At 41.0% G+C, this 21174-nt stretch overlaps 1 protein-coding gene across 1 annotated transcript in view; it reads right to left on the bottom strand.

The window, feature by feature from the left end:
• Window positions 1–377: 377 nt before the first annotated feature.
• The window catches only part of GNB5 (G protein subunit beta 5), a 39810-nt gene continuing 19013 nt past the window's right edge, over window positions 378–21174 (bottom strand). Inside the window, exons 6-12 of the mRNA XM_060755560.2 lie at window positions 20715–20847; window positions 9222–9365; window positions 6818–6909; window positions 5387–5435; window positions 3219–3315; window positions 1983–2149; window positions 378–817 (exon numbers count right to left, since the gene is read on the bottom strand). Coding sequence (XP_060611543.1) covers window positions 806–817; window positions 1983–2149; window positions 3219–3315; window positions 5387–5435; window positions 6818–6909; window positions 9222–9365; window positions 20715–20847 — 694 coding nt within the window. The 3' untranslated portion in view covers window positions 378–805. The remainder of the gene's footprint in view (window positions 818–1982; window positions 2150–3218; window positions 3316–5386; window positions 5436–6817; window positions 6910–9221; window positions 9366–20714; window positions 20848–21174) is intronic.

The following is a 21174-nucleotide window of genomic DNA, read 5'->3' as shown; positions in this document are numbered from 1 at the left end:
TCACACCAGAAGCGACCTGCAGTTTCTCAAAAAAATAAAAAAATAAAATGAAACCATATATTTTTATAACCCACTTTTTTTTTCAAAGGTGGTCAAGGCAGTGTACAAGGATCTCGGCATGTTCTCCTCACAAAACCCCGATGAGGTAGGCTAGGATGAGAATCAGGAGTTGGGCTCTAAGTCACCCAGACTGAGTGCGGATTTGAACCCAGGCCTAGCATGACGCTCTAATTACGTACTAACCTCCATTTGCTTCTTATCCAAGTCTCTGGAAAGCAGAGGGAGCAAGTATAAGCCACTCCCCATTTCTCTCTTGCTGCTTCCATGGAATGTGTCGAGAAGCCCTTGAATACCCTGATTAAAAAGCTAAAGTCCGATTGGTTTCCAAGTTGACTTTAGTATAAGAAACGTCATCTCATGCAAGGACCACATACACAGAATGTGCACGAAAATACTAAACTCTGGCTTTGCGGGTGATTTCAGTAGAAGTCTGGCGTCAACTATTTCTAAGGGAGATTTCCAAAACAGAATTAAAAACAGCTTATTATATCACACACAGATTATTATTTTTTCCTTTTTTCAAAAAAAAGGATATATGACCCTTTCTAACTAGTAGTGTTTGCATTCGGGCAACAACGTGGTAAACACCGACAATGGAGCATTTCGTCTATCACTGTGTTGCAATTGGTTTGCTTGCCGCAGCTTTCCCTCTGACCCCAAATTGAGATTTTGAGAAGGGAAGCAAGCAGGTTGATCTCATGATGTCACCTTTGTAAAATGTGTATTTTGGGGAAAGCACTGTTGATTAAGCCCAGATCTGTAGAGAGAAAAGGTAAATAGTGATTAGGTTCTACAAGGCATTGGGATTTTCTAAAATCAATCAGGTTTCTGCAGTAAGATAAATACACAGTCTATATAGCCCAGGTATGGGCAAACCTTGGCCCTCCAGGTGTTTTGAACTTCAACTCCCACAATTCCTAACAGCCTACACCTGGAGGGCCGAAGTTTGCACATGCCTGATATAGTCCATGTCTTTTAAAATAAACTTTCTGCTTTCTGCTGAAATTGTCCACATGCTTCTTGTGGTTTTTAATGGCTTTCAACAGGAAGGAGGAAATAATAATATAATAATAAACAAATTTATTTATACCCCGCCACCATCTCCCCAATGGGGACTCGGAGCGGCTTACATGAGGCCAAACCCAAATAACAATTACAATAAAGAAAAAAATCAAAACACAAACCGAAAACAGACACCATGCAAGTGAACAAAATCTGGCAACCAGTACTTTAAAAACTCTAAAATCAGGACAGTAAATAAAAAAACAGCACTCAAAAATAGGGGAATCCCAGACAAGACACCATCAGAGCCAGCTAATCACCTCCTGACAAAGGATTCCCCCACTTCATAACTGTAATTTATATCTATAATAATAATAATATATTATTATTATTAATTAATATATTATTAATAATATAATATAATAATATTATATTATTATTAATTTATATCTATAATAATAATATATAATAATAATAATTACACTATTAATAATATAATATAATAATATATTATTATTAATTATTATATTATTTATAATATAATAATATTATATTATTATTAATTTTTATCTATAATAATAATAATAAATGTATATCTATAATAATATATTATTATTAATTATTATATTATTAATAATATAATATAATAATATTACATTATATTTTTATTATTATTATTAGTATAATAATAATTATAATAATAATATAATAATAATAATAATAATAATAAATGAATAACTGTAAATATCTGATATGCAGGATATATTTTCATTCACTGGGCCAAATTTGGGTGTATCAGGTATTTGTGCCGAATTTCGGGGATTGAGAAGGACGGGATACAAATAAATAAATAAATACACACACGCAAAGCAAAAGAAAAGGACAAGCAGAAGAGACAAGAGCAGTGGAGGTCTCCTCACTCTTAGAGTATGATCCCATGATCCAGAGCAGAATGCAGTCCCATCCGGGGAAACCCGCAAAGTGCTGACACGATTCTCATGGCCAAACAAGATCGACACGCGAGCCCCTTTCAAAACATCCCACACGTTGATGGTGTAATCGTTGTAACCAGCAAACAGCAAGCGGCCTGAAAAAAAAAGGTCAACATATGTAAGGAGTAATGGCACTACCTTAAAAACAAGATTCCTCTTATTTACAAACTGTGGTTTGATCATATATTATTATGATCAATATAGAGACCTGTAGAGGTTTGGTTCCAGGACCCCATGCAGACTTTATTTATTTATTTATTTATTTATTTGCGACATTTCTATGCCGCCCTTCCCACCCCAAAGGGGACTCAGAGCAGCTTACAAGATATATAGACATACAATATATTATGTTACTAGCTGTCCCCTGCCACGCGTTTCTGTGGCCCACATGGGGGGTCTGTGTGGGAGGTTTGGTCCAATTCTATCGTTGGTGGGGTTCAGAATGCTCTTTGATTGTAGGTGAACTATAAATCCCAGTAACTCCAACTCCCAAATGTCAAGAATCTATTTTCCCCAAACTTCACCAGTGTTCACATTTGGCCATATTGACTATTTGTGTCACGTTTGGTCCAGATCCGTCATTGTTTGAGTTCACAGTGCTCTCTGGATGTAGGTGAACTACAACTCCAAAACTCAAGGTCAATGCCCACCAAACACTTCCAGTATTTTCTGTTGGTCATGGGAGAACTGTGTGCCAAGTTTGGTTCAATTCCATCGTTGGTGGAGTTCAGAATGCTCTGTGATTGTAGGTGAACTATAAATCCCAGCAACTACAACTCCCAAGTGACAAAATCAATTTTTTTGAGTGAAGGACATACATTGGGTTGTTAGGTGTCTTGTGTCCAAATTTGGTGCCAATTCGTCCAGGGGTTTTAGAGTTCTGTTAATCCCACAAACGAACATTACATTTTTATTTATATAATTTAGCATAGTACAATATCAGCATTAAACATTGCTATATTGCTCCATACCACTATATCGTAATATTATTAGTAATATTACATGTATATACAATATATTATATTATAATATTATTATATTCTATATTATATTATATTATATTATATTATATTATATTATATTATATTATATTATATTATATTATATTATTAGAATACCACATAATATAGTATAACATAATCCATATTATGGATCATTCCTTACCACTAAGAGAAAAGTCCACGCTGGAGGCGCCAAAGATGATGCTCTCTTTGGAATAAATGGCGACTTCTCGGTCTGCTCGCAAGTCATATAAACGACACTGAGTGGGAAAGAAAAGCATACAGGGGGCAAATATGTTAACCCAGATATATGTATACATTCTACCATATATGTAAATCGGAACAGGTACATTTTTTGAACCATCATTCCTGGAAGTTTTGGTCATTTCTGTTGTTTATCCCTGCGTGTTTCTTGGACACACAACATATCACATTTCTCATCTTGACACAGTTCATAAAGCAGATGTTCTTTGGCAGCAGACATGCCTTCAATGTTGATTGAGATTATTGTCATGGTTGACAACGTCATCTGTGCGCATTCAGAAGAAGACCTACAAACCACTCTAAACACCTTCGCAGAATGTCCTTTTATTTATCGTATGGTCAAAAGGACATTTAAGCTTGAAAACTTTGTGTTCTGTTTGTTTGTTTGTTTAAAAATGCAGTACAACTGTTTGGCTTGCTCCTGACACGATAAATAAAATATTGCCTGGGTGCAATCACATGCAAACCGGTCCAGACACAAGTAGAGAGCTCCAAAGCTTCAGGACAAACATGAAGGTCAGAAGAATAGAGCCGGTGTTGTTCTTGGAGGCCACGAGCCATGCAACACCAGAAGTGGTCTTGGGAAAGCGCCTCTCTGCATCACAAGACTGGGGCGAGGTTGCAATGAGATGCAGATTGGCTTCGAACCCATGCTGAGCCCAAAGGAAATCTATATACAATCCAAACCCACGCCAAACCTCTTAACCTCCCACATACTATGACTAAGGCTATGCCACCTTTGCGTAGGGAGCTCTCAGCAAGATGGAAATACTTATCCCCACCGTGCCTGCGACAAGATTCATTTACAGGACATGGGAAGGGTCTAAAGTAGTGGTTCCAAACCTGTGCTCCGTGGACCACCAGTGGTGTGCAAGAACGAAAATATGGTCCGTGACCTCACCATTACTACACCATTGCCTCGAAACCACGCGGCAGCGAGAGCAATGTCAGGAGGGGAGAGGGTGACGACCCATGAAAGATTGCTACGACCACATCAGCTCTAGATTATTAAATACAGAACTTGGTGTACCAACCACGGGTTGCTGTGGCCAACTTTTCCTCCTTCTTTCTCTTCTTTCTTTCTCTCCTTCCTTCCTTCCCTCCCTCCCTCTTTCCTTCCTCCCTTCCTTCCTTCTCCTTTCCTTCCTTCCTTCTTTCTCAGCTTCCTTCCTTCCTTTCTTTCTTTCCTCCCTTCTTTCTTTCTTTCCTTCCTTCCTTCTCCTTCTTTCCTTCCTTCTTTCTCTCCTTCCTACCCTCCTTCCTTCTTTCTCAGCTTCCTTCCTTCTTTTCTTTCCTCCCTTCTTTTTTTCTCTTTCCCTCCTTCCTTCTCCTTTTTTCCTTCCTTCCTTCTTTCTCAGCTTCCTCCCTTCTTTCTTTCTCTTTCCTTCCTTCCTTCTCTCCTTCCTACCTTCCCAGCTTCTTTCCTTCCTTCTCAGCTTCCTTCCTTCCTTTCTTTCCTCCCTTCTTTCTTTCTCTTTCCTTCCTTCCTTCCTTCCTTCCTTCCTTCCTTCTCCTTCTTTCCTTCCTTCTTTCTCTCCTTCCTACCTTCCTTCCTTCTTTCTCAGTTTCCTCCCTTCCTTCCTCCCTTCCTTCCTTCCTTCCTTTCTTTCCTCCCTTCTTTCTTTCTCCTTCCTTCCTTCCTTCCTTCTCCTTCTTTCCTTCCTTCCTTCCTTCTTTCTCTCCTTCCTACCTTCCTTCCTTCTTTCTCAGCCTCCTTCCTTCTTTTCCTCCCTTCTTTCTTTCTCTTTCCTTCCTTCCTTCTCTCCTTCCTACCTTCCTTCCTTCTTTCTCAGCTTCCTTCCTTCCTTCTTTCTTTCTCTTTCTTTTAATTCTTTCTTTCTCTCCTTCCTTCCTTCTTTCTTTTTCTTTCTCTTCTTTCTTTCTCTCTCCCCTTCCTTCCTTCCTTCTGTCCTTCCTTCCTTCCTTCCTTCCTTCCTTCCTTCCTTCCTTCCTTCCTTCCTTCCTTCCTTCCTTCCTTCTTTGGAGTCATGTTGGAGTGATAGTTCTAGACTTCCTTTAGGAAAGCATTGCATCCCCCCCCCCCAAAACAATAATAACAATACTAACTGTGGCATCATCTGAGCCAGAGGCAAAGGCGTCTCCACTTGGGTAATATCTAGATAGAAGAGAAAACACGTTGAGTCAGTATTATAGGAAAGCTATTGGTAAATTTCCAATACTTACAACATGCACTGGATCTATACTGGGTTCCCTCCCTCACTTATCGTGGATGTTACATTCCAGGGCCACCCGCAAAAAATGAAAATCCACGAAGTAGGGATGCTATATATGAATATCGCATTCCAAGTGTGAGGCAGAAATATGGTAAAATAATAAATGTAATAACAATAATAGAGTAAAATAACGTAAATCTAATAATAATAATAATAATAATAATAATAATAGAGTAAAATAAATGTAATAACAATAATAAATAGAAAAAATAAAAACTGTAATAATAATAATAAATAGAGTAAAATAATAAATGTAATAACAATAATAGAGTAAAATAATGTAAATGTAATAAGAGAAGCAGACCACAAGGGATGAATGAAAAGTAATGCCTCCACCTTCGTAACTCCTCCACAGATGGCAGTACTAGTATGGAGCAAGTACTGACTTGTTCAGTAGACTCTCCTCTACAGTTCCATTTTGGCGGGAAGACTTAGCATTGAACGGTTGTCTTGTTAAAGTGCAAAGTATGGAACCCTGTGCGGACGGTTGGTCAATGCAACTTAAGCAATGTATGCAGCAGGTACTGACTTGTTCAGTAAACTCTCCTCTACAGTTCCATTTTGGCAAAACTTAGCATTGAACGGTTGTGTTGTTAAAGTGTGAAGTATGGAACCCTGTGCAGACGGTCGGTCAGTGCGACTTAAGCAACGTATGCGGCCGATACTGGCTTGTTCAGTAGATTCTCCTCTACAGTTCCATTTTGGCGGGAAGCCTTAGCATTGAACGGTTGTATTGTTAAAGTGCAAAGTATGGAACCCTGCGCAGACGGTCGGTCAGTGCGACTTAAGCAATGTGCAGTCATGGAATTCTTCACAGCAGAAGGTGTCACCACAAAGGAGATACATCAGAGAATGCAAGCTGTTTATGGTGATTGTCTTGATGTGAGTACGTCCGGTGGCAGCAACTACCGAGTTTCACAAGCAAAAAAGGTTGACAGATTGATTCAGGGCGATCGTCGTATCACGCAGAGAGAAATTTCAAGCAAGTTAAAGAGCACATTCTAAGGATTATTTTTGCGTTTGATGTATTAAAATATTCACATCCAAACCCAAGTAATGAAGGTGGAGGCATTACTTTTCATTCAACCCTTGCAGAGTATTCCAACTGGTGGATTCTGAGAACTGTGGTCCAAAAAGGGTGACTTTCCAAGCCCACCCATACTCCACTCACATCCTTGCCCCAATATCCATGAAGCATTCCATGGGTCAATATTGATGCCTCGTGGGATGCAATGGTATGAACATCGGATAGAAATCCACCTACCTGACACTGTTAATATCCGATTCATGGGTTTCGAAAGATTGAATACACTGCCCAGTCCGCATGTCCCATACCATTGCTTTTTTATCACACCCCTAAAAAAATAAAAATAATAATTTCAGTTACAGACTCAAAGACAAAATCCCAACAAACAGAAATCATGATAGTTTGACAATACTAGTTTTAATATTTTTGCAATTAATATTGCTGCAATTTTTATTTTTATTTGTGAACTTCCTTTTTTATTGGATCATTGTAGGTTTTTTTTGGGCTATAGGGCCATATTTTGAAGCAGAGGCTGGATGGCCATCTGTCGGGAGTACTTTGGTTGTGTGTTCTTGCACAGTGGAAGGGGATGGCCCTTAGGAGTATCTTCCAATTCTGTGATTCTATGATGTACTAGCCGTCCCCTGCCACACGTTGCTGTGGCCCAGTCTGTGTATATGTGTTTTTGTGGGTATATTTTGTTTATATGTGTATATATGTGCATGTGTGTGGTTTCACAAATATTATTATTATTACTATTATTATTATTATTAGCTGTCCCCTGCCACACATTGCTGTGGCCCAGTCTGTGTATATGTGTTTTTGTGGGTATATTTTTGTGGGTATATTTTTGTGTATATATCTGCGTGTGTTTATGTGTGCGTGTGGTTTCGTGAATATTATTATTATTATTATTATTATTATTATTATTATTATGAACCGTCCCCTGCCACACATTGCTGTGGCCCAGTCTGTGTATATGTGTTTTGCATGTGTATATTTTTATGTATATGTGTGTGTGGTTTCGCGAATATTGTTACTACTATTATTATTATTACTAGCTGTCTCCTGCCACATGTTGCTGTGGCCCAGTCTGTGTATATACACATTTATTGTGTATATGTGTTTTTGTGTATATGTCTTTTGTGTATATGTGAATATATGTGCATGTGTGTATGTTTGTGTGTGGTTTCGCAAATTTTAGCTGCCCCCCTGCCACACGTTGCTGTAGCCCAATCTGTGTATATGTGTTTTGTGTGGGTATATTTTTGTGTATATATGTATATATGTGTGTCTGTGTGGTTTTGTGAATGTTATTACTGTTGTTGTTGTTATTATTAATATTACTACTACTAGCCATCCCCTGCCACATGTTGCTGTGGTCCAGTCTGTGTATATGTGTTTTGTGTGGGTATATGTGTGTGTATAGTTTTGTGTATATGTGTATATATGTGCATGTGTGTGTGTGTTTTGCAAATGTTATTACTGTTGTTATTGTTATTATTATTATTATTATTATTATTAGCCGTTCCCTGTTGTTGTGGCCCAGTCTGCCTATATGAGTTTTGTGTGGGTATATATGTGTGTATATTTTTGTGTATATGTGTATATATGTGTGTTTGCGTGTATATGTGTGTGTCTGCATGTGCGTGTATATATGGTATTTTTTTAATTTTTGGCTTTTAAAGTCTCTTTTGCTGTGTTTTCAGTATTTTAATGAGTGATGGTCACTCGTTGGCATGTGAGGTGTCTTGTGTCCAAATTTGGTGTCAATTCGTCCAGTGGTTTTTGAGTTATGTTAATCCCAAAAACGAACATTACATTTTTATTTATATAGATTGTGCCAATATTTGTCTCTATTGTAGATATATACAGACACAGAGATAATATTAAGAAGTGTAAGAAAACAGTTGGTGAGTGTGTAACTGAAAATGCAAAGCATGAAGCTGATTGGTTAGCACATACACGGGGAGCTAGTTGGGCCTGGGAGTTTTGGCAACAGTTACATTTGTAAGTTTGAACTGTGCAAGAGCTCAGCGAGAGAGACAGTCGCCTTCAGGCTGATATGGGCGGGATAGAAATAGGATAGAAATAATAAATAAATAAATAAATAAATAAATAATGTTCTTGTTTCATGAGCTGCTGGAAGAAGATTTTCCACATGGACACCCAAAGACCATTTGAACCTCTCTAAAATATATTTTATATTACATGTAATATTATTAATAATATTATAATATAATGGTATAGTACAATATAGTAATATAGTAATATATAATCTATAATAATATATTGTATGTGTGTGTATGTATGTGTATATATCTGTATATATATGTGTGTGTGTGTACGTGTGTGTGTGTGTGTGTGTGTGTATTGTAAGCTGCTCTTACTCCCCTTCGGGGTAAGAAGGGTGGCATATAAATGTCGTAAATAAATAAATAATGAATAAAAAGACATTGTGTGAGTCAATGCAACTGATCCCATGACTATATATATGTTGCTCTGCGTTACAAAGAGTAAACTCCTTCTCATTTATTGTTCATCTGCGTAGCATATTTTCTTTCTCTGGCAAGATAGTGTACAGACTGACAGAAATGTGAACTACGCACGATTTCCATTACGCCACAAAACATTATCTTACCCCTGACACAAAGGTGTTCCCTGTTTCCGAAGGAGCCAAATCGAGACACAAGACGTCTGCCCCGTGGCCATGAAAGCTCTGCAAAAGCTGGCCGCTTTCCACATCCCAAAGTGCGCAAGTGCCATCTCCACTCGCAGTCAAGATCTTCAGAGGAGAGAATGAAAGGAAAGGAAATACTATTAAAAAAACAATAGCACCGTTTAAAGCAGGAGCAAGAATTATACTGCCCTCAATATGGTCTTAAAATACGAGGGTTATCTGGAAAGTACGGTTACAAGGCACACTGGTATTGCCGCAACTCAGGATAGAGTCACCTTGCTCAGTACACCACCACACAACAAGGCTGTAAGTTTTGTAGTTTATTGAAGAAAAAGCAAAATCATAAACATATGTGTACGAACCCACACAACCTCTTCGATCATCTGGAGAGGCCCTGCTCATGCTCCCACCTCCTTCGCAGGTGCGATTGGTGGGGACGAGGGAGAGGGCCTTCTCGGTGGTGGCCCCTCGACTCTGGAATTCACTCCCTAAGGACATCAGACATGCTCCAACACTGGCAGTCTTTAGGAGGAGCCTGAAAACATGGTTGTTCCAGTGTGCCTTCCCAGAATAAGGAAAACTCTTAGCAATATGTCCTCAAAATGCACTTTAATATTGATTTAGGATTGTTTGCGTGCCCTCATCTTTCTCTGAAAACCCTATCCTAGTTTACCCTACCTTGTTCATGCCCAGCATTTAAAATTTTAAATTTTAATTATTACATTTGGCCCTGCCATAGGTTTTAAATGATGTATGTTATTGTTATTATTTATTGCTTATTGTGTATTTTTCTGTTTTTGAGGGTTTTTTTAACTGTTTTGTATTGACTATTTGTTATCGCTTTTGTTTATTGATGTGCTGTGGGCTTGGCCTCATGTAAGCCGCACTGAGTCCCTTTATAATAATAAAGTATTATTATTATTATTATTAAACATAGAAATAAGGTTGCAAAAGTTCAATAGCCAAAACATAGTCTTAAATGCAAAGGCATAGTTTCCAAGGTCCAGAGGCAAATAACATGAAGTATATAATCCACAAGCATTGGTCAAACAAGAATCCATGGCAGCATGACAAAGTCCCCAAAAACCATGATCAAAACCAAAGTCCCAAAGAGCCAAAAGCTTTCCCCAAAAGCCAAGGCAATTCCAGAGAAGTTAACATAGTGTAAGCAAAGTTGCACTGACAAAGGGTTGACTACAATCAGATCGTTAAATACGCTTTCCTAGCATGAAAGCATTACGTTGACCTTGAACCTACTGTTTGTTAGCAAGCCGAGCACTTCGGCGTACCCTTAATTGCAAACGGTCCTCTCTAATCAAATCCTCATCACCTTCAAGGCAGAATAACTCATTATCCTGGGACTGGGCAGCCTGGGAATCGAGAGGCACTGAGCTCACAGATGGAACGGCCAACTCCTCTACCTGCAGTTGTGAAGTTTCACCCAAATCATGACCATCTTCTAAAACAGTGTTTCTCAACCTTCCTAATGCCACGACCCCTTAATACAGTTCCTCGTGTTCTTTATGGTGACTCCCAACCATAAAATTATTTTCGTTGCTACTTCAGAATTGTAATTTTGCTCCTGTTATAAATCGTAATGTAAATATCTGATAAGCCGGATGTATTCTCATTCACTGGACCACATTTGGCACAAATACCCAATATGCCCAAATTTGAATACTGATGGGGTTGACCCACTCTACATCCTGCTGCAGTTTGGAGGAGGGTGGACCATGGATGATGGGACTTCAAGTAACTTCACTCACTTCCGGAAAACAATGCAACCATCATCCAATGACCAATAAAGACCAAACTTGGCATACAGAACCCCCATTACACACTTTCTCTAATAACCCGGGCAGCGCTGGGTCCCCAAGCTAGTATATAATAAATAAGACTGCATGCAAACTATGAATTATAAACAGAATCTTCAATCTCTATAAAATCATAAGCATAAGTGAAAGTAGAATAGTCAAACTTTGATAGAATTTGTGTACAAAAATCAGGTGTTTTCATGTGAACACCATGCAAACAATGTCAATTCAAGATCATCCTCATTCCTGAAGATCAGAGGTAGAATCTTGCAGCCTTTTGGATCTTGCTGGACTACAATTCCCAGCAGCCTTGACCAGCATAGCCAATGATAAAGGACATGGAGAGCTGAAATCCAACAGGACGGCCACCTAATTCCATCCATGGGAATGACTCTTGTGGCACCGATAAATATTAGGGCATACATTCATTTTGCATTGTTTTCAACTGATTTGTTTGACTCTTATTCGTGCAAAGGATTTGATTCATGGGTTTGCGTCAAAGTGCAGAATTTCCCCAAAATACTGATTTAATACATCGTGGCTCTTTCAGAGAAGCGCAAACTGAGACAGCTGCTCTTTCTTCGACAACTATATCTGCAAATGCAAAAATGTCACTCTCTGAAGGTTTTTGTTCCTCTCTCTTTTGGACATATGGCGTCACCGGTTCAACAGGGTGGATTTCTGGATAATCCTGCCCAAAGTAGATTATGTGTGTGTGGAATTGCAATTCTGGAGGGCTTTGCCTTCCTACATGCCGAATGTCAGATTTATTCTGACATCAGCAAACAGAATTTAGTGCCCTTGTATGTGTGTGCGTGCATGTCTTCAAATCACCTCTTGATATATAGCACCCCAAAAGATTTCGGAGGATTTTCTTAGGCAAGGAAGACCCAGAAGTGGCTTGCCATTTGATTCCTGTGAAATCCCGCCTACAGCACCTGGAATTCACTGGTAATTTCCTTATCTAAAAAAAGTCAAGAATTTTTTTGAAAAAATTGCATTGATGCAAGGCACTAAGGTTTCTCGGTTGTTAAACTGATGTACCTAGGTATGTCTTTGAACTGTTAGGGACAAAGATATGCCAACGGGATTTTGGCCTGCATCAATAGGAGTATAGTGCCTAGATCCAGGGAAGTCATGCTCCCCATGCTCTATTCTGCCTTTGTCAGACCACACCTGGAATATTGTGTCCAATTCTGGGCACCACAATTGAAGGGAGATGTTGACAAGCTGGAAGGTATCCAGAGGAGGGCGACTCAAATGATCAATGGTATGGAGAACAAGCACTATGAGGAGCGGCTTAAAGAGCTGGGCATGTTTAGCCTGCAGAAAAGGCTGAGAGGAGACATTTATTATTATTATTATTAACTTTATTTGTACCCCGCTAGCATCTCCCGAAGGACTCGATGTGGCTTACAAAGGCCAAGGACTCAAAACACAACATAACAATACAAAACCTAAAGCAAATTAAAAACAAGTAAAGCATTATTAAACAACAAGCAATAAACAATACATCAAGACACAATAAAACTGGGCCAGGCCAGAGTAATGGGTACAGGATTAAAAGTGCTGAAGTGACAGGTGATATGTAAGGATTATAGGGCAAGTGCAGTGTGCAGTGTGCAGCAATCTCAGTTCTACTAAAGTGCTTCTGGGACTTGTTATTGGAGGTTTCCTAATCTGAGAAGGCACATCAGAACAGCCAGGTCTTCAAGTTCTTTCTAAAGACTGCCAATGTAGGGGCCTGTCTAAGATCTTTTGGGAGGGTGTTCCAGAGTCGGGGGCCACCACAGAAAAGGCCCTGTCTCGCGTGCCCACCAAACGCGCCTGCAACGCAGGCGGGATCACGAGCAGGGCCTCTTCGGATGAACGAAGTAAGCGCGTGGGTTCATAAACGGAGATGCGGTCATGCAGGTAGGGTGGTCCCAAACCGTTCAGGGCTTTGTAGGTAAGCACCTGCACCTTAAATTGGGCTCAGAAAATAAACGGCAGCCAGTGAAGCTCCTTGAAGAGGAGGGTTGACCTCTCTCTGTAAGGAGCACCAGTTAACATCCTGGCTGCTGCCCGTTGGACCAGTTGGAATTTCCGAGCCGTTTTCAAGGGCAGCCCCACGTAGAGTGCATTACAGTAGTCCAATCTAGAGGTGACCAAGGCATGGACCACCCCGGCCAGATCAGCCTTCGCAAGGTACGGTCGCAGTTGGCACACGAGTCTCAATTGTGCAAAAGCCCTCCCGGACACCGCCGACGCCTGAGCCTCAAGTGTAAGCAATGAATCCAAGAGGACTCCCAAACTGCGGACCTGTGGCTTCAGGGGGAGTGTAACCCCGTCCAACACAGGTTGCCACCCTATACCCCGATCCGGTTTACGATCGACCAGGAGGACCTCTGTCTTGTCGGGATTGATCTTCAGCTTGTTCCTCCTCATCCAGATAGACACAGCGGCCAGGCACTTGTCCAGCGTTCATGCTGGGAAAGTATATTAAACAGGGTGTTTGAAGGCAAATCGTTGTCAGTGCAACTTCTGCGAACAACCTTCTTTGGATTGCCTTGACTTTTGGGCAATGTCCTTGGCTTCCTGGGACTCTGTCTCGCTGTCATGGAATCTTATTTGATCGATGTTCTTTGGATTTGCTATTGAACTTTTGAAACTTACTTTTGCATTTAAGTCTTTTCCTTTCTTCAATAAACTACAAAATCTTCAGCCTTTGCGTGGTTTGGTGTTTGGAACAAGGTGACTCTACTCTGAGCTGCGACACTCTGTGTGTCTGTCTATATATGTTGTGTGTCTATGGCATTGAATGTTTGCCATGTATATGTACATTGTAATCCGCCCTGAGTCCCCTGCGGGGTGGGAACGGTGGAATATAAATACTGTCAATAAACAAATAAATAAGCTCTCCTTCCAATCCCAGGCTGCAAAAACACAACCGTAACAAAATAAATAATAATTTCCTGCCCTTTATTGCATTTCAAACCAGCTTCCTGAGGCCACAGCATCTCATTCTACCTCGTGATGTGCTTCCTTTATTAACCCATTGGTCTCCATGGCTCAGGAGGACCAAATATATCCTCCAGATCAAAGAGATTATCCATTTTTAGCATAAGGCTCTTCCTCCCCTTAAACCTAGAAAAGGGGGTGGAGGAATGGCCATCAGAGCAGATGTGGTGTGAGTATCTGCTCCATCCCCAGTTCGACAAAGGCATTAAACGTCCCCGTTTGTTGCATTTGAAACCTCGTCTCCGGTGGAAAAGGTTTGACGTCATGTCTCTGGAACAGCGCAGAGCATTGGCAGGCATGAAACAGCAAGATGCTTTGAGGCTTGAAAAAGGGAAATCTGAGCTTTGCTTTCCCAATTCCCGTGCAGCCAAGGCTCTGCCGTGGTCTAAAGAAGCATTAGGCAGGAAACAAGTCGGACTTGGGGAAGGCAGTTCAGCTCTAAGCTGAATATGAGATACGAGGGTTGAATGAAAAGTAATGCCTCCACCTTCCTAACTTGGATTTGGATGGGAATATTTTAATAAATCAAACGCAGAAATAATCCTTAGAATGTGCTCTTTCGCTACCACCGCGACTGTGGTGCAACTGGCTGGGAGGCAGCTGCATTAAGATCCCTACTGACAGAAAGGTCATGAGTTCGAAGCCAGCCCGGGTTGGAGTGAGCTTCCGACCAATGTGTGTAGCTTGCTGTCGACCTTTGCAACCCGAAAGACAGTTGCATATGTCAAGTAGGAAATTTAGGTACCACGTATGCGGGGAGGATAATTTAACTAATTTACGACACCATAAACATCTCCAGCAAGCATGCAAAGAATGAGGAAGTGCGTCCATCACAAATGGACGGTGAAGCGACAGTTCCCCTGGTGGCCAGAATATCCCTCATGAACAAGCTGGAATGTTAAATAGCCTTTGTGTGTCTGTCTATATATGTTGCGTGTCTATGGCATTGAATGCTTGCCATGTATATGTACATTGTAATCCGCCCTATTCCCCTGCAGGGTGAGAAGGCGGAATATAAATACTGTATGTATGTATGTATGTGTATGTATATGTGTATGTGTGTGTATATGTATGTGTATATGTATGTGTGTGTGTGTGTGTGTGTGTGTGTGTGTGTGTGTGTGTGTGTGTGTGTGTATATATATATATATATATATATATATATATATATATATATATACCACTATTCACTTTTCCACATCACCACCAGACAATTGGATACATTTCTGCCAAGGATGAACAAGTTTTCTGAAGCTGTCACGGAAGAAGTCAACACTCTGTCTCTGCAACCAGTGTCTCACCATTCTCTCATCCTGGGTCCCCATTGTGCATAGATCTTCCGATAACCAAGCAAAGCAATAAAGTGACCCACACATTCTTGTGAAATGTCAATTATGCTTGAAATTTCTCTCTGAGTGATACGACGATTGTCCTGAATCAATCTGTCAACCTTTTGCTTGTGAAACTCGGTGGTTGTTGTCATAGGACGTCCAACTCTTTGTTTGTCACGCAAGTCAGATGTTCCCACCTCAACATCTTAAACTTGCTTGCCCAACAACGCACAGTACTCACATCAACACAATCACCATAAACAGCTTGTATTCTCTGATGAATCTCCTTTGGGGTGACACCTTCTGCTGTCAAGAACTCAATGACTGCACGTTGCTTAAGTCGCACTGTCCGACTGTCTGCGCAGGATTCCATACTTTGCACTCTAACAACACAACTGTTCAATGCTAAGGTTTCCGCCAAAATGGAGTTGTAAAGGAAAGTCTACTGAACAAGCCAGTACCTGCAGCATACCTGTACTGCCATCTCTTGAGGAGTTATGAGGTTGGAGGCATTACTTTTCATTCAACCCTCATAAATAAATAAATATCAGGTATTCATGCCAAGTTTGGTCCACGTCCATCATCGTTTGAGTCCACAGTGCTCTCTGGAGGTAGGTGAACTACAACTCCAGTATGTTCTGTTGATCATGGGAGTTCTCCACTTTTTCTCTCCCGTCCACCATCTTATCCTGACCAAAGGCCAACCCTTTTGTATCCAAACATTTTCCGTCTTTTCTTTTCTTTCTGCTTCTGAAAGAGAAGGGAAGGGCAGGGAGGGGACTTGCCTCCCATGTGGCCCCCCAAGTTAGAAAGTTTGCCCATGCCTCCTCTTGTTCCTCAAGCATTTTCTCCAAAAGCCTCTATCAAAGGAATCCCTCTGAAATGCCAGAAATACAGCTTAATGGTGTAACATTAGAAAATGTGGACCATTTCCGCTCCCTTGGCAACCCCCTCTCCACCAAAGTCAATACTGACACTGAAATACAACACTGCCTGAGCTCTGCGAGTGCAGCATTTTTACAAATGAAGGAGAGAGTGTTTGAGGACCGGGACATCCGTAGGGAGACCAAGGTGCTTGCTTATAAAGATATCGTCCTCCCAACTCTGCTATACACATGTGAAACTTGGATTATCTACAGACTGTCTACAGAAATACAACACTGCCTGAGCTCTGTGAGTGCAGCATTCTTCCGAATGAAGCAGAGAGTGTTTGAGGACCGGGACATCCGTAGGGAGACCAAGGTGCCTGTTTATAAAGCCATTGTCCTCTCAAACCTGCTATATGCCTATGAGACGTGGACTGTCTACAGACATCACATGCAACTCCTAGAACGATTCCATCAGTGCTGCCTCCGAAAAATCCTACAAATCTCTTGGGAAGACAAGCGGATAAATGTCAGCGTGCTGGAAGAAGCAAAGACCACCAGCATTGAAGCAATGGTCCTCCGCCATCAACTCCGCTGGACCGGTCACGTTGTCCGGATGCCCGACCACCGTCTCCCAAAGCAGTTGCTCTATTCCGAACTCAAGAACGGAAAATGGAATGTTGGAGGACAGGAAAAGAGATTGAAAGATGGGCTCTGTTGCAATCCAGAGCAGAGAACGAGGCCTAAGATAACTATCCACCACACTTGGCTGTGAAAAACAATCCTTTTTTATTGAAGAAAAATGGTTACAAAATAAAGGAAAAATGCAAGTCAAAAGCCACAGCAAAATCAGCAAACATGAATTTAAATGGACAAAGCAAAACCAAAAGCCTCTCTGAGAAATACTTGAATCTGTTAGCAATCCACTAACCGTACTTGATATCCTAGAAATCTTTCCATACTATGGCCAGGGAACCGGGAGAACTGCCAAGGTCTTCATCAATTCTGAAACGATGCCTGAACTGAGGGAATCAGCCTGGCGTATTGCAATTAAAACTCAAGAATCGGTTCCGTGAACCGCCCTTCTGTTTTGAAGCCAATGTTTTTAATTCTTGAATTCGGGAGGATCGACGCAAACTGAGTGTTTTATTTCTGTCTTCCCAAATTTGGCTCCTTCTGTTGTCATTACAGTTAACAGGTGCAGAAGGGAGGGAAAGTTCAAGGTCTCCCTCTGCAACATTCTCATTAACACTGGTACTTTCATTTTCCAAATCTACAGAAGTTCCTTCCTCACTAATTTCAGGAACATTGGCATCAAAAGGTACATTTCCACTAGCATCAGTAAATATACTTTCATTAGCATCAGGAGGAACAAACAGAGAATCAGGTTCAAGTTCAAACTCAGGCTGAACCCCAACAGGCTCAAAGACAACCTTAAAAACTCTGGCATAGACACCGAGAACTGGGAAGCCCTGGCCCTTGAGTGCTCCAGCTGGAGCTCAGCTGTGACCAGCAGTGCTGTAGAATTTGCAGAGGCACAAATGGAGGACGAAAGGGAGAAACATGCCAAGAGGAAGGCGCATCAAGCCAACCCTGACTGGGACCACCTAGAAACCAATGCCCTCACTGCGGGAGAGGATGCAGGTCAAGAATAGGGCTCCACAGCCAACTATGGACCCACCGCCAGGACACCGATCCTACTCGGACTACGAGGAATCACCTAAGTAAGTATATTGCACCATTCTAGACACATTCTGAACAGGAGAGGACACCAAGAACAACGTTGGTGAGCCAAACACAATTTCCATTTTTCTTTTCTCTTCAAACTCAACAGGCCATCATTTTACTCTCACCCGCACGTCTCAAATTTTGAAACACTTCCACTTAAAAGAGATTTTTTTTCCTTGGCATCCAGGTGTGAGTTTGCCAGCCATTTCCTGCATAAGTGCTTTGACCTGATGGTTTGGACACCGGCACAATGTGGCTGCAAAATGTCAAGCTGGAGGCGGCGGGGTCACCAGGGCGCATTATTTGCAATGGAAGGAAGAGGAATTCAAAATGAGACGCCGTGTTTGCTGAAATTACGCCCTGCTTTGAAAAGCAAGCATTTGGCACACTCGGGCACCACAGGTGGATTTTTCCGACTTCGGTTTCCAGGGCAACAGACGTGCATCATTATCATCTCAGGTTCATTATGGGAAACCGCAGAATGGGGAAATAATAGCTTACTTCGCAGCTCCTGGCGTCCCAGAATAGAATCACTCAGAGATGATGTTTCCTTAGGAAGAGCTTGAGTATAGGCGTAAACCTGTTCTCGTTTCCCCCCCGCCCAAAAAATTAAAATAACTCCTCACTTTTTGAGGAACGTTTTCAGCCGAGGGTGAGATCTCATAATTAGGCAGAAGGCAATTATAAAACCAAAGCAAGGAATGGGACCCTATTGTCCATTCCCCCTATAATTTGAACTGCATTTATCGCAACGTGGGTCCCCATTGCCCCCCAAAGTTTGACAGACGGCAACTCCACTCTTCCCCGTGGGTGTTGACGTGCATCAACAACAGGAAAACAAGGACAACCGGGAACCCTTTGTGGCCTTTTTGAGCAACCCTCTGTGATAATGGTTATTAGGAACGAGCAAACTGAATTGTGTTAGATCTCTAATATATTTTTACTTAACTTGTTTTTCTTTTTCACGACAGTTGAGGGATGTCAAGAGTTCCTTGGTGTCTTATCGTGTTTGTTGTAATCGCTCTGTGATTTAGTTAAGGTGTACTAAAAGGTTTAAATTTAGCAATGCATATGTAAAGAAGTTCTTCAATAAGTTTCTGCATTTTTAAAATCTCTATTTCTTAAGACTTTCAAAAACCAAATTTTTCTACATAGTCACCTTCCTTTGCAATGTATTTTACCAACTTTTTAATGCCATCAATACATGTTTTCGATTGAGTGCGCACTGCTGTTTTCATGTCATTGTCATATGAAAATCTTCTTCTTTAAGTTTCCCCAAGCAGTCTAAAAATGGCACTAAATTTGGACTATTTATTTACTTACTAGCTGTCCTCTGCCACGCATTGCTGTGGCCCAGTCTGTGTATATCTGTTTTGTGTGTGTATATAATTGTGTATATGTGTATATATACACCGAGACTGTGGTGCCACTGGCTGGGAGTCGGCTGCATTAAGATCACTTCTGACCAAAAGGTCATGAGTTTGAAGCCAGCCCAGGTCAGAGTAAGATTCTGGCCAATTGTGTAGCTTGTTGTCGACCTTTGCAAGCCAAAAGACAGTTTGCAAGCCAAAAGACATCTATCAAGCAGGAAAATTAGGTACCACCTCAGTTTCTGTATACCAATCCAGCAGTTGGTTATACATCATGGTAATTAACTTTTTCAGTTAAAGAACTGCATGATTAGGTGGGCAGAGAATATTGGAAGACCCATTCACTTAAAGGAATGGGAACAAATATGGACTAAGAAATCAAAATATACTTACGCTATGGATCTCAAAGAAAATAGTCTTTTTCCAGGGAGGCTAATTTAACTAATTTAACTAATTTACATTGCCATAAAACCCTCCAGCAGCATGCAAAAGAATGAGGAAGTACTCCATCGGTGTCACAAGTGGAAGTAGAAGCAACAGCTCCCCCGGTGACCAGATTTAGGTACCGCTTATGCAGGGAGGCTAATTTAACTAATTTACGATGCCATAAAACCCTCCAGCAGCGTGCAAAAGAATGAGGAAGTACTTCATCGGTGTCACAAGTGGATGGTGAAGCGACAGCTCCCCTGGTGGCCGGAATTCAAAAAGCATGAACCTGGAAAGCTAAATTGCCTCTGTGTCTCTGTCTATATATGTTGTGTGTCTATGGCATTGAATGTTTGCCATGTATGTATGCGTTGTGATCAGGCCAGAATCCCCTGTGGGGTGAGAAGGGCGGAATATCAATACTGTAAATAAATCTATATATATATAATAAAAGACAATGTTTGTATGCAGAGGAAGGGAGGGAGGGCGGGCAGTGCATGTATGTGGCAGCGTTCTGATTGGCTGCCACTGTGGTATAATTTGCATGTGGTCTCTGATTGGCCAGCCTCAACATTCCAACACTCTGAGGTAGCATAGAGGGAAAAGGCAATGGCCTGAGGCTGTCAGAAATGGTGATTGGTTGCCACTGCGGTGTTATTTGCATATAGTTTCTGATTGGCCAGCCTCAACATTCTAACACTCTGAAGTGTTAGAATGAGAAGGGTGGAATATAAATACTGTAAATATAAATACTATAAATAAATTTCAAGTTCAGCTAGCTTGCCAGACAGACGGGTCACATGACGCAACCAACTACTCCTCCTCCCGCCCTCACCGTTTCCAATAAAGTCATGAAAGTGCAGAAACATTTTGAACACCCCTCGCATAAAAATATACAGAACAACTCCAAAAAACTTACCTGCATGTCTGAATTAGTGAAGCTGCAAGCTGACAGGTAGTTGGTATGCATGGCGACCGATTTCTTCTTGGCTGCCATATTCTCATTTTTTTCAAATGTGAGTGGGTACACAGAGCATTTGTTGTCTAGACCTCTGAAGTTAAAAAACAGTAACGGGAAGAAACCTTAAAAGCATTACTTTCATAAAACAACCAGAGTAATATGAATCACAGTGTTCGTCACCTCTCTTCCAAATGGTGGGCTCCCCATTTTCAGAATAATAATAATAATAATAATAATAATAATAATAATAATAATAATCTTTATTTATACCCTGCCACCATCTCCCCGATGGGGACTCCTTACTCACTTAGGAACTTTAGGGTAGAGAATTGGGTAAGTTCCTATGGTACCTCAGGGATTCTAAGATTTATGGCCCAAAAAAGGGATCAGTTTATTTATTTATTTATTTATCTGCTAT

The sequence above is a fragment of the Anolis sagrei genome, chromosome 9 (assembly GCF_037176765.1).
Source record: "Anolis sagrei isolate rAnoSag1 chromosome 9, rAnoSag1.mat, whole genome shotgun sequence".
Classification (NCBI taxonomy): Eukaryota; Metazoa; Chordata; class Lepidosauria; order Squamata; family Dactyloidae; genus Anolis; species Anolis sagrei.
Note: the sequence above shows the minus strand (reverse complement) of the source record. Positions and strands in the feature narration are given on the sequence as shown.